A 14,752-nucleotide genomic window follows, 5' to 3' on the forward strand; every position below is an offset into this window, starting at 1 on the left:
AAAGACTTCAGATTTAGAGTAGAGGAGTATTTTTAGTATCTCTTTTCATTCTTCCTGAATGATTAGGCATGGTCTTCATAGATTGTGTCAGAATATATAACTGTGGTAATTTTCATTTTCTTCTTCATTGCCAGCCTCATGGTGGTACAGCTTCTGTGACCACTGTACCCTCTCTGCTTCCCAGTTTTACTCCATATGTTGAAGAAACTGCACAACAGCCAGTTATGTGAGTTTGATTTCCTGATATTCTGAGGTGGGAATTATTAAGAGTATGCAAAAACACCTATCCTGGTTCCCAAAGGCATTTTCTTCTTTATGGGAATGAAAGTAACCAAATTGTGGTTTTTTAATGTCTGTGTTCTTTAGAGTATGTTATGGCTGAAAGACCATTTAGTAATATTCCTATTGAGACATAAACTTCATAGGTTTATATTTACATTGCTGTAGTCAAAGATAATCACTTTGATTTGAGTGAAATGTCTACCTTTATTATTATTATTTTTTTAAGATTTTATTTATTTGAGAGAGAGATACAGAGAGCACAAGAGAGAGAGCATGAGCAGTAGGGGAGGGGCAGAGGGAGAAGGAGAAGCAGACTCCCTGGTGAGCAGGGAGCCTGATGTGGAGCTGGCTGCCAGGACCCCAGGACCATGACCTGAGCCAAAGGCAGATGCTTAACAGATGGAGCCACCCAGGTACCCTGTTCTACCTTTGTTATTGACAGTAATTAGAAATTATGATAGTTTTTCCTCTTACACTGCTCTTTCCTTCTGGATGTCTTTTTCTTCCTAATCCTCAGTATTTGTTTTATAAGAAAAAGAATGATAGGTCATCAAGCAGTGTGAGATTTAGTCTAATACATAGCAGTGTAGAGCATATAAACTAGGGTCAGATTCTGTGTCCTAGTGCCAGAGTTTTCTCATAACTAACCTATAACCCCTCATCACTATATGCCAGGTACTATGGTAATGCAAAAATAAGATTTGTAGCAAAAAAATTCTGCCTAACAAAAGCTCAATACAAGGGAGGCTATTATTAAGAAAATTCAAGGAGAGGTACCTGGCTAGTATCAGGGTCATGAGATCAGCTGAGCACAGTCTGAGATTCTTCCTCTCCCTCTGCCCCTCTCCACAATGCTCTCTTTCTCTCTCAAACAGATGAATAAATCTTTTAAAAACATGGAAAGAAAAGAAGAAAATCCTATGAACCTGTACAAGGGATTACCTGAAGAAATTGATAGCACACATTTGTGGATGTTTAATTTTTTAATGTTTCAAATCACTTTTGGATTCAACTCTGTCAAAATAAATATGGTATAGAAAATGTTGAATTTTATTTTTATTTAAACTCTTCTTCAGGGCACCTAGGTGGCTTAGTTAGTTAAGCATCTGCCTTCTGCTTAGGTCATGATCCTGGGGTCCTGGGATCGAGCCCTGCATCAGGCTCCCTGCTCAGCAGGGAGTTTGCTTCTCCTTCTCCCTCCCCCTGTTAATGCTCTCTCTCCTCTCATTCTGTCTCTCAAACAAATTAATTCTTTAAAAAAATAAAAGTCTTCTTCATGACTGTCTTATTTGACCTCTCTGCAACATTTTTCTTTAGTTTATATTTTTCCTTTTTTTTTTTTTTTTAAGATTTTATTTTTGAGAGTGAGAGAGATAGCCAGAGAGAGCTGAAGCAGAGGGGAGAGGGAATAGCAGGCTCCCTACTGAGCAGGGAGCATGACGTGGCTCTCAATTCCAGGACCCTGGGGTCATGACCTGAAGGGAAGGCAGATGCTTAACTGACTGAGCCACCCAGGCATGCCTTGTTTGTTTTTCTTAATGATATGTTCCAGGAGCTCTTCCTCTTCAGGTTAAGATAAAAGATTAAGATAAAAGATTCAGCTAAAATCTGTAATAAGAGTTGCAGATTTTTCCCCCTAATTTGTTACTTGATTTTGATCTTGTTTAGTGGTAACCATTACAAATATATTTCTTATTCTTATATAGATTTAACAGTCTTCTTTATGATTTCTGTGTCTCCATTGTTCTTTGCTGGGATTAATACAACCTGCCTAATCTTTCTACTTCTAGTATTATTTATCCCTTTTATTCTTTATGCTGTCACAAGTCTACATTGCAAATCTCATTGTTTCATTTTCCTGATCAGAATTCCTTGACAGCTCCGTGTAACCTTTGGGATGAAACCAAAACTCCTTAAGTTATAAAACCATTCTTTATTTGGCCTCTGCTAACGTCTCCAATTTCCTCCCCTGCATATAGTCAAACCAGACCGTTTGCAAGTTCCTGAACTTATCAAGAGCAGCTACCCTTTGGATGTTTGGGTTGTTTTTACTTTTTGGCTAATTTTGAATAACGCTTCTGTGAACATTTGTGTAGGAGTTTGGGTTTTTTGGGGTTTTTTGTTTTGTTTTGTTTTGTTTTTTGGTGGACATATGTTTTCATTTCCTATGGGTATATACCTAGGAAGGGAATTGCTGAGTCATTAAGTAACTCCATGTTTAACATTTTCAGGAACTGTCACACTGTTTTCCACAGAGGCTGCACCATTTTCCAGTCCCAATTTGCCATAATGAATGAGGGCTCCATTTTCTCTACATCCTCACCAACACTTATTCACTTTCTTTTGGTTTTGGTTTTTTGGTTTTGCCATCCTAGTGGGTGTGAGGTGGTATCTCATTATGGTTTGGGTTTGCCTTTTTTTAATGATGAATGATACTGAACATCTTTTCATGGGCTTATTGGCCATTTGTATGTCTTTGGAGAATTGCCTATTCAAATCTTTTGCCTGTTTTTCAATTGGATTATTTGTCTATTTTTTAAAAGATTTTATTTGTTTATTTGAGAGAGAGTGTGAGCATGAGTGGAGAGAGAGGCAGAGGGAGGAAGAAGGAGAAAATTTCAAGTGGATTCTGTGCTGACATCTGAGGCTGTCACGGGGCTTGATCCCATGACCCTGAGATCACAACCTTAGCTGAAATCGAGTCGGTTGCCCAACCCACTGAGCCACCCAGGCACCCCTATCTTTTTATTTTTGAGTTGTAAGAATTTATATATTCTGAGTACAAGTTCCTTATCAGATATATGATTTGCAGATTTTTTCCCATTCTGTCAGTTGTCTTTTCACTTTCTTTGTTTTTCTTTTCACTTTCTTGATGTTGTCTTTTGAACCCCAAAAGGTTTAAAAATTTTGATGAAGTGCAATTTATATATATTTTTTCTTTTGTTTCTTATATTTTTGGTGTTATATCCAAGAAGGCTTTGCCTAACCCAAGATCATGAAGATTTACTCCTGTGTTTTCTTCTGAAAGCTTTATAGTTCTAGCTCTTAGCTCTTACATTTATGTCTGTGATCCATTCTTAGCTAATGTTTTGTGTATGACATAAGGAAGGAGTCCAACTTCATTCTTCTGCATGTGGATATCCAGTTGTTGGGAAAAACTTCTTTCCTCATTAGATGATCTTGATACTCCTTTTTCTTTCTTTATTTTTTTTTTTCAGAGAGGGAATGGGGATAGGCAGAGCAACAGAGAGAATCTCAAGCAGGCCTGTGCCCAGTGCAGAGCCTGATGTGGGCCCCAGTCTCACAACCCCAAGATCATGACCTGAGCCAAAATCAAGAATCAGACACTTAACTAAGCCACCAGGTGCCCCAAATGGTCTTGGTATTCTTGTTAAAAATCAACTGACCACCATAATGTATGCATTTAACTTTGAGACTTTTCTCTTGATCTATATGTGTATCCTTATGCCATATCCTTGATTACTGTAGATTTGTTGCAACTTTTGAAATCTAGAAGTTTGAGTCTCCCATCTTGGTTCTTCTTTTTAAAGATTATTTTGACCATTCTGGTCCCTATGCAATTCCATCTGAATTTTAGGATCATTTTGGTAATTTCTGCAAAATAACCAGCTAGGATTGTGTTACAGATTGTGCTCTGAATTTGTTGATCAATTTAATGAATAATGCCATCTCTGATCCATGGACATAGAATATCTTTTATTTGTATCTTCTTTAGTTTCTTTCAACAGTGTTTCATAGTTTTCAGAACACAAGTTTTGCACTTTAAAAAAAATGAAAAAAAAAATAAAAAAATTTAAAAAATGAGATGTTATTTTTTTAAGCTATTTCAGGTTTATAGAAAAATTGTACAGAAAGTACAGAGTGTTCCCATATACTTCCTCCTCCCCAACCCTGTATACAGTTCTCCCTATTAACATCTTGCATCAGTGTGGTTTATTTGTTGTAATTGATATACCAATATTGATCCGTTATTAACCCATGTTCATAATTTACATTAGGGTTTTATAGTTCTATCAGTTTTTCATGTGTCCATCATTACAGTGTCACATAAAATAGTTTCAGTGCCCTAAAACTTTCTTCTGTTCCACCTGTTCCTTTATCCTTTCCTCGAATCCCTGGCAACCACCGATCTTTATATTGTCTTTAGAGTTCTACCTTCTCCAGAAGTCCTATAGTTGGAAATAAACAGTAAGCAAGCTTTTCAGACTAGCTTTTCTTAGTAATATGCATTCAAGGTTTCTTTGTGTCTTTTTGTGGCTTGATAGCTCATTTATTTTTAGTACTGAATGATATTTCATTGTGTAGATGTTTATTTATGGGAGAACATCTTGGTTGCTTCCAATTTTGGCAATTATGAATAAAGTTGCTATAAACACTTGTGCACAGGGCTTTATGTGGACGTAAGTTTTCAACTCATATAGCTGGATTTTAGTGTAAAACTAAGTTTAGCTTTGTGAGAAAGTGCCAAACTCTATTCCAAGGTGGCTGTACCATTTGGATTCATTCATACCTCCACATCCTTGTCAACATTTGGTGTTGTCAATATTTTAGATTTTAACATTCTAATAGTTGTGTGTTGGTATCTCCTTGTTTTAATTTGTAATGTCTTGATAACATATGATATTGAGTATCTTTTATATGCTTATTTGCCTTCTGTATATCTTCTTTGGTGTCTGTCCGTACTTCTTTTTCAAAACTTTATTCTGAAGTACTTGATTCTTTTTGGTGCTACTGTAAATAGAAATGTTTTCCTAATTTCCTTTTCAGATTATTCATTTCAAGTGTATCAAATACAATTGATTTTTATATATTGATTTCCTATCGTACTTCTTCGGTGAACTCACTATTAGCCCTAATAGTTTTTATAGATTCTTAGGATTTTCTATATATAAGATCATGTTATCTGCAAATAGAGATATTTGCCACCTGGATGGTTTGTTTCTTCTTTAATTTATGCTTTATTTCTTTTTTTTTTCCTAATTGCCCTGGCTGGAAATTCCAGTACAGTTTTGAATAGAAGTGGCAAGAATGGACATTCTTATCTTGTTCCTGATCTTAGGAGAGAAACATTCAGCCTTTCATCATTAAGTATAATGTTTGTGTGGCATTTTTGTAGATATCCTTTATCTGGCTGACCAAGTTGAAGAAGCCTTTTAAGTATGTAGATGCTTGAACCCTATCATTAAAGGTTCCGATTTAGTGGATCTGGGGTAGTGACCAAATGTCTTTTTTTTTTTTTTTTTTTTTTTTAAGATTTTATATATTTGTTTTTCTATTTTTTTAATTTTTTTTAATTTTTTTTATTTGTTTAGAGAGAATATGAGTAGGCAGCGAGGCAGAGGGAGAGAGTGAGAGAGAGAGAGAGAGAGAGAGAATCTCAAACAGACTCCACACTGAGTGTGGAGCCAGATGTGGGTCTCCATCTCAGGATCCTGAGATCATGACCTGAGCTGAAATCAAGAATCAGATGCTTAACTGAATAAACCAGGTGCCCTGGGACCAGATATCTTGAGTTGTAAAAAGGCACATAAGAAAATACAAGATAGGGGCTCCTGGGTGGCTCAATTGGTTAAGCATCTGCCTTTGGCTCAGGTCAGGATCCCAGAGTCCTGGGGTCAAGCCTCCCTGCTCAGCAGGAAACCCAATACTCCTCCCTCTGCTGCTCCTCATGCTTGTGCTCTCTCTCTCTCTCTCTCTCTCTCTGCCAAATAAATAAGTAAAATTAAAAAAAAAAAAATAGAAAAGATACATAAGTGATTCTGTCCATAGCCAGGATTGAGAATATCTGCCTTATTTTGGTTGAAGTACTTCATGCTTCACTCTTTTCGAACCTGTATTATCACTCTCACTCTTTCCCCTCAGCTGAGAACCTTGAACTTTACATCATCACCTCCTCACTCTAATTGTTTTTAGTGATAAATAGTAGAAAATGGGCTATATTACATAGGTTAATTTTCATATACTAGGTTTGATTAACATGATATTCAGATTTATTTCACCTATAAGGAATATAAGCTATCTGATGACCCTAACTTATGGCTAATTTCCTTCCTCATCATAACTGAGTAGTACTCAGAACATAATTATTGATAATCCATGTAAATTATTTTTTAGCCTCTTTTCTCAATCTTTTTTTTTTTGAAATAAATTATACATAGTCTTTTTTTTTAATTATACATAGTCTTAATAGTGACATTGTCCCTGTGTTCTGTCAAAACATGTAAGAAATAATTCATTTGACCCGTATAATGAATAATAGTTATTTTGCTTCTTTAGGACACCATGTAAAATTGAACCTAGTATAAACCATATTCTAAGCACTAGAAAGCCTGGAAAGGAAGAAGGAGATCTCCTGCAAAGAGTTCAGAGCCATCAGCAAGAGTCTCAGGAGAAGAAAGAGAAGATGATGTATTGTAAGGAGAAGATTTATGCAGGAGTGGGGGAGTTCTCCTTTGAAGAGATCCGGGCTGAAGTTTTCCGGAAGAAATTAAAAGCGCGAAGGGAAGGTAATGTGTATTGATCTAGTTCATAGCAAAATTTCTTGGGAATTGTAATCTTCATCACTACCCATTATCTTCTCAAGCATTCCCTCAATTTCAGTGAAGCAGCTCTGATCATGGTCACCAGAAACCTCCTTTTTGCCAAATCTAGTGGCCATTTATCAGTCTGGATCTTTTTTGACCTCTTGGCTTCATTTGACACCATTGATGAAATACTTGTTTGTGAAATGCTTCTCTTGGCTTTTTCCTTGGTGTGTATTCCCTCTCAGTCTCCTTCAATGCTATTTTCATCAAAGACCTCTTCCTGAGGCCCAGGATAGAGTCCTGGAATATTCCAATTATCTTTTCTTTCTACAACTATCAGTAGGTAATGGATTAAATACTGTTTACAAGCTGAGAACTCTCAAATTTGTATCTCTATTTCTGACATTTCACCTGAACTCCAGGCTAATATTCAGTTACCTGTATCTATTGGCTATTCCAATAGATGTTTTAAACTCAACATAGCCATAACAGATTCACTGATTTCTGCCAAAAGCCACACCCTAACACATACACACACCACAGGCCTCCCCATTTCAGTAAAAGGGAACACCATGCACCCAGTTGGTTTAAGCCAAAAAAAAAAAAAACGATGAAATCATCTATGATCTCTCTTTCTGTACCATTCCCCTACATCTAATGAATAAGCCTATCAACTGTACTACCAAAAAAATTCCCAAATCTTTCATTTATCACCATTCTTATTATTAATCCAAACCACCATCTTTTAGGTAGACTACTACAGTTAGACTTTCTGCTTTAAGTCTGGCCTTATCAGTCCATTTTACTAATAGCAGATGATCTTTATAAAAAGTCCAAGTCCTATCATTACTTTACTTAAAATTCTTCAATGTTTTCTCATTGTCTTACCATGCAGTACAAACTCTTATCCATACATGACTTGGCTCCTGCCTACTTCTCCAACCTCATCTTTTACTTTTCTCCCTCTTACTATTCTATAATCATGCTAGCCTTCTCTGGAATCCTTTAACACAGTGATCTTATTCCTGCATTAAGGCCTTTGCACCAACTTTGGCCTAGAATCTTTCCCCAGATCTTTTTTTTTTTTTTTAAGATTTTATTTATTTATTTATTTGTTTGTTTGTTTGTTTGTTTGTTTGTTTATTTATTTAAAGACACAGAGAGGCAGAGACTTAGGCAGAGGGAGAAGCAGGCTCCCTGCAGGAAGCCCAATGTGGGACTCAATCCCGGGATTCCAGGAACACGCCCTGAGCCGAAGGCAGATGCTCTACTGCTGAGCCACCCACGTGTCCTATTTCCCCAGATCTTTATATGACTGGCTTCTTGTCATTCAGGTTACAACTTTATGAACCTCACTCTCTTAAAATGATCTTCCCTGCTTACTGGTCTTTAGTAGCTCCTGACCTCCATCCTACTCAGTCACACCTTCTTATATCACCTATTTTATGTTATTTAATTTTTAACAGTGATTTTCTTTTCTTTTTTTTTTTTTTTTTTTTTAAGATTTTATTTATTTATTCATGAGAGACCCAGAAAGAGAAAGAGGCAGAGACACAGGCAGAGGGAGGAGCAGGCTCCATGCAGGGACCCTGACGTGGGACTCGATCCCAGGTCTCCAGGATCATGCCCTGGACTAAAGGTGGCACTAAACCACTGGGCCACCGGGGCTGCCCTGATTTTCTTATTAATTTGTGTGTGTGTGTGTGTGTGTATGTGTGTGTCCCAAATTGAATGTTAGTGTCACATGACCAAGGACTTTGTATTATGCACCACTGAAACGTAAATGCTTTGAATTGTGCATAGCACATCATAGATATTCTGGTTCTTATTGACTAAATAAATAAAAGAATAGAGACCTAGAGCTCAAGCAGAGGACTTTGCTTCGTTTATATTATTCTCATCTGTAATATTAGCATGTTTGTTGAGGCCATGGGCTGCAAAGACAGTTTTTGACAGAATAAATTGCTATTAGGAGTAATGAAATGCATCAGCCAACCTTACCATTTCTAGCTGAGCTACTGACCAGTGCAGAGAAGAGAGCAGAAATGCAGAAACAGATTGAAGAGATGGAGAAGAAGCTAAAAGAAATTCAGACTACTCAGCGAGAAAGAATGGGTGATAAGGTAATTTCTCTCCTTTTTAAATTTTTTTTTTATTAAATTTTTAAAAAATTTTTTTTATTTATTTATGATAGAGAGAGAGAGAGAGAGAGAGAGAGAGAGGCAGAGACACAGGCAGAGGGAGAAGCAAGCTCCGTGCACCGGGAGCCCTACGTGGGATTCGATCCCGGGTCTCCAGGATCGCGCCCTGGGCCAAAGGCAGGCGCCAAACCGCTGCGCCACCCAGGGATCCCCTTTTTAAATTTTTTTAATTTAAAAATTAAATTTAAATTTAATTTAAAATTAAAAGAAAAATATTTTTAAAGAGAGATTTTATTTATTCATGAGAGACACAAAGAGAAGCAGAGACACGGGCAGAGGGAGAAGCAGGCTCCCTGCAGGGAGCCCGATGTGGGACTCGATCCCAGGACCCCAGGATCACGCCCTGAGCACATGCCACCCAGGCGCCCGTCTCCTTTTTTAAAAATATGTATTTATTTATTTTAGGGAGAGCATGCACAAGCAGGGAGAGGGGCAGAGGGTGAAGGAGAAGAGAAACAGACTCCTCACTGAGCACAGAGCCCATATAGGGCTCAATCTCACAACCCTGAGACCATGACCTGAGCTGAAACCAAGAGTCAGACGTTTAACCAACTGCACCAGCCACGAGCCCCTATTTCTCTTTTTTTAATGCAGGAAACTACACTTACTGAAACAAATTTAAACAATATAAAAGCATAGAGGATAAAAGTCCTCCAAAACCCCATTCAGATTTCTGGTAGTTTCATAGCTATTAGCAACAAAGTCCAACAGGAAAGTAACTTAACAGGGGACCTTGTTGTGCCCAAGATTGCGAATCTGAGAAACCACCAAGGAGCCTACACCGATGCAAACACACGAGGGTTTATTTACAAGCTCGAACTTGGGTCCAAGCATACGCGACACAGCGGAGCAGGGACTTGGACCCTGAAACTAAGAGGGGTAGCAGCTTTATAGGGACCAGTGGCCACTGGGATATGCAGAAAGTTGCACAGTCATGTCGGTCCACACGCAGGTGGCCTATTGAATTACATTTTACTCTAAAGTATCCTTTTGAACTGACCTATTAATGAGCCGATTTCCGATTAGGGTGTGCCCTGAGGCTTGACTAGGGCGGGGCAGCGCCCTAAGCAATAAGCAGATCAGCACAAGGCGGGTGCAGCACAAAATGGAGTCAGTCCTGCTCTTGCTTGTCCAGGGGTAGGGGATTTTTGTTAAATTTCCTGGGTCCCACAACCTCAATTGGAACTTGTCTCACTAGAAGTGATGTAATTTATTGACTTCTTAGTTAGGCTCTAAGCTATTGTTTTGTAACTTCTGGATTTCAGCTTTTTATTCTAGTCATGTTCCATTGAAATGGGGTTACCCAAAGAAATTGGTATATGCTTGGCACTGCTCCATTGAATACAACAGAAACTAGTAATGTAAATTATTGAATAGATATTTTATATGGTTTTATGTGATTAGTGAGTATCTAGGGGAAGAGTATGATAAATGTAATTTTAAAACTAAAGCTTGAAAATAGAATTTTCTAGATTTAAGAGACACATCGATTTTGTTTATTTAATGCAAATAGCAAGAAGAGAAGATGCCTACAAAGGAGACAGCTGAACTACAAATTGCCTCGGAGTCTCAGGAAATACCAGGAATGGCCCTATCCGGTTCTGTTTTTCCAGTAAACTCTTGTGCCAGGTAGGACCACAGTGGTAAAAGAGATGATGCTTATAGAAGGGCATTTAGAACCAACCTTTGACTCCAGTGATTTGAAGTCTTTTATTAATATCAAGACATAATGTTTGCAAGTCTCTGTCACAACACAAGTTCTGATGCTGATGAGGGAAGACTTTTTTCTGTTTAAAAAAATACATGTTTCTTATAGAAACAATCAAATATAATTTTTAAATTTAAAAAAAAAATTTTTTTTAAGTAGGCTCCACACCCAGCATGGTGCCAACACAGGGCTTGAACTCATGACCCTGAGATCAAGACCTGAGCTGAGATCAAGAGTTGGTTGGATGCTTAACTGACTGAGCCACCCAGGCATCCCTCAAACATAATTTTTTATTATTTATTTTTATTTTTATTTTTTAAAAATATTTCATTTATTTATTCATGAGAAACAGAGAGAGAGAGAGAGAGAGAGAGGCAGAGTCACAGGCAGAGACACAGGCAGAGGGAGAAGCAGGCTCCATGCAGGGAGCCCGATGTGGGACTCAATCCTGGGACTTCAGGATCATGTCCTGGGCCAAAGGCAGGCACCAAACCACTGAGCCACCCAGGGATCCCAAATATAATTTTTTAAAGAGAAAATCACCCATGTCTACAACCTAGAGATTATTGCTATTAACATAAGTATATCCTTATGTGTTCTATTTTTTGTCTTATTTGATAAAAATGAGAGTTTACCATCTTGTAATCTGCTTATACTGTTAATATTATAACATCTATTATCAAGTATACTTCTATAACAATTTTAATGACTGAAATTCTATTAAAGAATTTGGATCAACAGTACTAGAATATTTTCTTTTTTTTGTTAAAGATTTTATTTATTGATTGATTTACTTACTTATTTATGAGATAGCAAGAGGGAGCACAAGCAGTGGGGAGAGGGAGAAACAGGCTCTAGATTCAGGGCTTGATCCCAGGACCCTGAGATCATGACCTGAGCCAAAGCAGACACTTAACCAACTGAGCTACTCAGGCACCCCTGTACTAGATAGAGTATTTTCTTCTTTAAGATTTAAAGATTTAAGATTTTATTTATTCATGAGAGACACAGAGAGAGAGGCAGAGACACAGGCAGAGGGAGAAGCGGGCTCCATGCAGGCAGCCCAATGCGGGACTTGATCCCAGGACTCCAGGATCATGCCCTGGGCTGAAGGCAGACGCCAAACCGCTGAGCCACCCAGGCATCCCTGAGTATTTTCTTTATCTTAGAGTGAAGATTATATTTAATGAAAAAACATCTTGGACTTTTAAGAAATAATTCTTTTTGTGGGTACTTAGGACATATTTTAAAATAAGTTTCTTTCTAGGGAGACTTCACTTGCAGAAAACATTTGGCAAGAACAACCTCATTCTAAAGGTGAGCTGTATTTGGCAATGTCATGAAAAACTTACCAAACAAACACATTATATAATATGTGATAAATATTTTTCTTAATTAATGTAAAGGTAGTTACAAGAAGACAAAGGAGAACTAAGATAATACTGTGTCTTTGAATCATGGAATTCAGTTATAAGCATATGATTTGAGATAGGAGAGACATTTAAAAGAGTGTTTTTTGTTTTTGTAAGATTCCTCAGTGCTTTAAAATGTTTAATTTAAATGAAAATTTAAATTTATATTAACTACCAAATATTATCTTCCACCTTAGTGGTGTATACCGAGCTAAACCTATTACTAGTATCCAGTAGCTAAAAAAATGTTTTTTTAGAAAAAAATGTTTAAAACTAAATCTATATATACTCAAATTTATTCTCTCTTCACTTAAAAATAAGTTAAAAGTGCTAAAAACATGAATATCTACCTATTAATAGTTTAAAATAAATTAAATAGAATCTGATTAAACTTCTAACTCTAACCACCAATTTATAGAAAGTACAAAGCCTGGAGGAACAAGTTAAACAACACAGGAGGATGTAATTGGCAAAAATTCCAGCATTATGGGGCAAACAACCCAGTTTCTTCAATAGAAAACTAAAACAACAAACCCTATAGAATCTAAATGGTTTAGGAGGTATTTCAACCAGTCACAGTATATGAATCTGTATTCCCAATTCAAACTTGCTAAATAATTTTGGTAAAAGGTGAATCTTGTAATTGATATATGATATTCAGAAATTATTAATCCTTATAGGTATGGTTATGTTTTGAAGATTATGCTTTTTTGAAAGATCCTCTTTTATAAATACATACTGAAATATTTACAAATGAAATGATGTGTCTTAGATTTGCTTTAAAATAATTTGAAGTTGGGTTGGGTTTGAAAGTAGTGATAGTGGTGGGGAATAAAGATGAAACGCAATCATCCATGTTTAGATAACTGATATTAAATGATCTCTACTTTTATATCTTTGAAATTGTTCATTATAAAAAACAGGTTACCTTTCTGCTTCCAAACAGTACAAAATACTAAATGATGATATCTTAAAGAATAGGCATTTACTCTTAAAAGCATAAATCTGTTTTCTTTTTTTATAGGTCCCAGTGTGCCTTTCTACATTTTTGATGAATTTCTTCTTTCAGAAAAAGAAAATACCAGGTTTGAAGTTTTGTTTTGATACAAAAGTCTTCTATTACTGTAAATGAGGATGCGTTAAGGGTTACTATTATCTATGTGAACAGAAAAATAAATTGTTAAATGGGATATGTTTTTTTTGCAGTCCTCCTGCAGCTCCCCCACAGGTTTTAGCCCAACGAAGACCCTTTGCAATTCTCAAAACTTCAGAAAGCATCAACTCCAATGAGGATGTATCTCCAGATGTTTGTGTAAGAAACAGTATTCCTAAGTTAATATAAGCAGACTAGTGAATTGTTTCATTCAATTCTCACAAAGTTAGGGTTAAACTAAAATCACTAGCTTAAAATTTAAACACTTGAAAAGATGCTTAATGTCATTAGTCAGAGCATGGAAAGATACTACGTCACGTACACTGGTGATAGCTATAATCAAAGAAAATAACAAGTGATGAGAATGTAGAGAAATGAGAATGTAGAGAAATGAGGACCCTCATACAATGCTGGTAGGAATATAAAATTGTGCAGCCACTTTGGAAAACAGCTTGGTAGTTCCTCAAAATGTTCAACATTGAGTTACCATTTATCTCTGACCTAGCAATTATCTCCAAGGTATATATCCAAGATAATTAAAAACATGTTTAAATTTAAAAAATTGTACATGAATGTTCATAGCAACATTATTTATAATAGCTAAAATATACTAGCAAATATGCTATAATTTCATTTGTTATAAAACCTTATTTATTTATGTATTTATGTATTAACTTATTAAGTAGGCTCCATACCCAACATGGAGCTTGAACTCAAGACCCCAAGACCAAGAGTCATGTGCTCCACCAACTGAGCCAGCCAGATGGCTCTAAAACCCTTTTCAAGTGTATGCACTTAAGTGTATATAACCTACCAGGTAATATGTGTATGGTAACAACAGTTGCCTCTGGGGAGTAGTAATTGGAGTAGAGAGGGGGGTCAAGTATGGGAGGGAGACTTTTTCACAATATAGCCTATTCAACTAGTTGACTTTTTAAACCATGTACATGTATTACTTTGAATGACAAAGGGGGCCACCTGGGTGGCTTATTTGGTTAAGCATCTGACTCTTAGTTTCGGCTGAGGTCATGATCTCAGGGTCCTGGGGTCCAGCCCTGTGTCAGGCTCCACACCCATTGGGGAGTCTGCTTGAGATTTTCCCTCTCCCTCTGCACTTCCCCTGCTCCAGCACTCACTCACTCACTCACTCTAAATCAATCAATCAATCAATCTTTGAAAGGCAAAGGAATATTTTAAATATTTTCCTTTTTTTTTAACTTTATACTTTGTATTCCATATTTTCTACTGTGACCATGAATTATCTTTAAGAAATAAAATAAAAATTCAACATTTGGCATAGAAGAAGACTTAAAAGCTAGGAGGATAGCAGATTATCAGATCATTTTTCTAGGCTAAAGCCAGAAGAAAAATAGTATTATTCCACTAACTCTTAGATGAAATTGGATGGGGGAAAAAACATTGTCCAGTATTTTTCCTTTGTGTGGAGAATC

General features: G+C 36.7%; 1 protein-coding gene across 2 annotated transcripts in view; it reads left to right on the top strand.

Annotated features, from left to right (window-relative positions):
* The window catches only part of BUB1B (BUB1 mitotic checkpoint serine/threonine kinase B), a 48,153-nt gene that overhangs the window by 20,308 nt on the left and 13,093 nt on the right, over positions 1 to 14,752 (top strand). For both annotated transcript variants that reach the window (XM_072808633.1, XM_072808632.1), the window contains exons 8-14: positions 135 to 226; positions 6,580 to 6,809; positions 8,838 to 8,950; positions 10,542 to 10,657; positions 12,004 to 12,053; positions 13,173 to 13,233; positions 13,355 to 13,460. In XM_072808633.1, the coding sequence (XP_072664734.1) occupies positions 135 to 226; positions 6,580 to 6,809; positions 8,838 to 8,950; positions 10,542 to 10,657; positions 12,004 to 12,053; positions 13,173 to 13,233; positions 13,355 to 13,460 (768 nt within the window). The remainder of the gene's footprint in view (positions 1 to 134; positions 227 to 6,579; positions 6,810 to 8,837; positions 8,951 to 10,541; positions 10,658 to 12,003; positions 12,054 to 13,172; positions 13,234 to 13,354; positions 13,461 to 14,752) is intronic.

This window comes from Canis lupus, chromosome 32 (assembly GCF_048164855.1).
Source record: "Canis lupus baileyi chromosome 32, mCanLup2.hap1, whole genome shotgun sequence".
NCBI classification, from domain to species: Eukaryota; Metazoa; Chordata; class Mammalia; order Carnivora; family Canidae; genus Canis; species Canis lupus.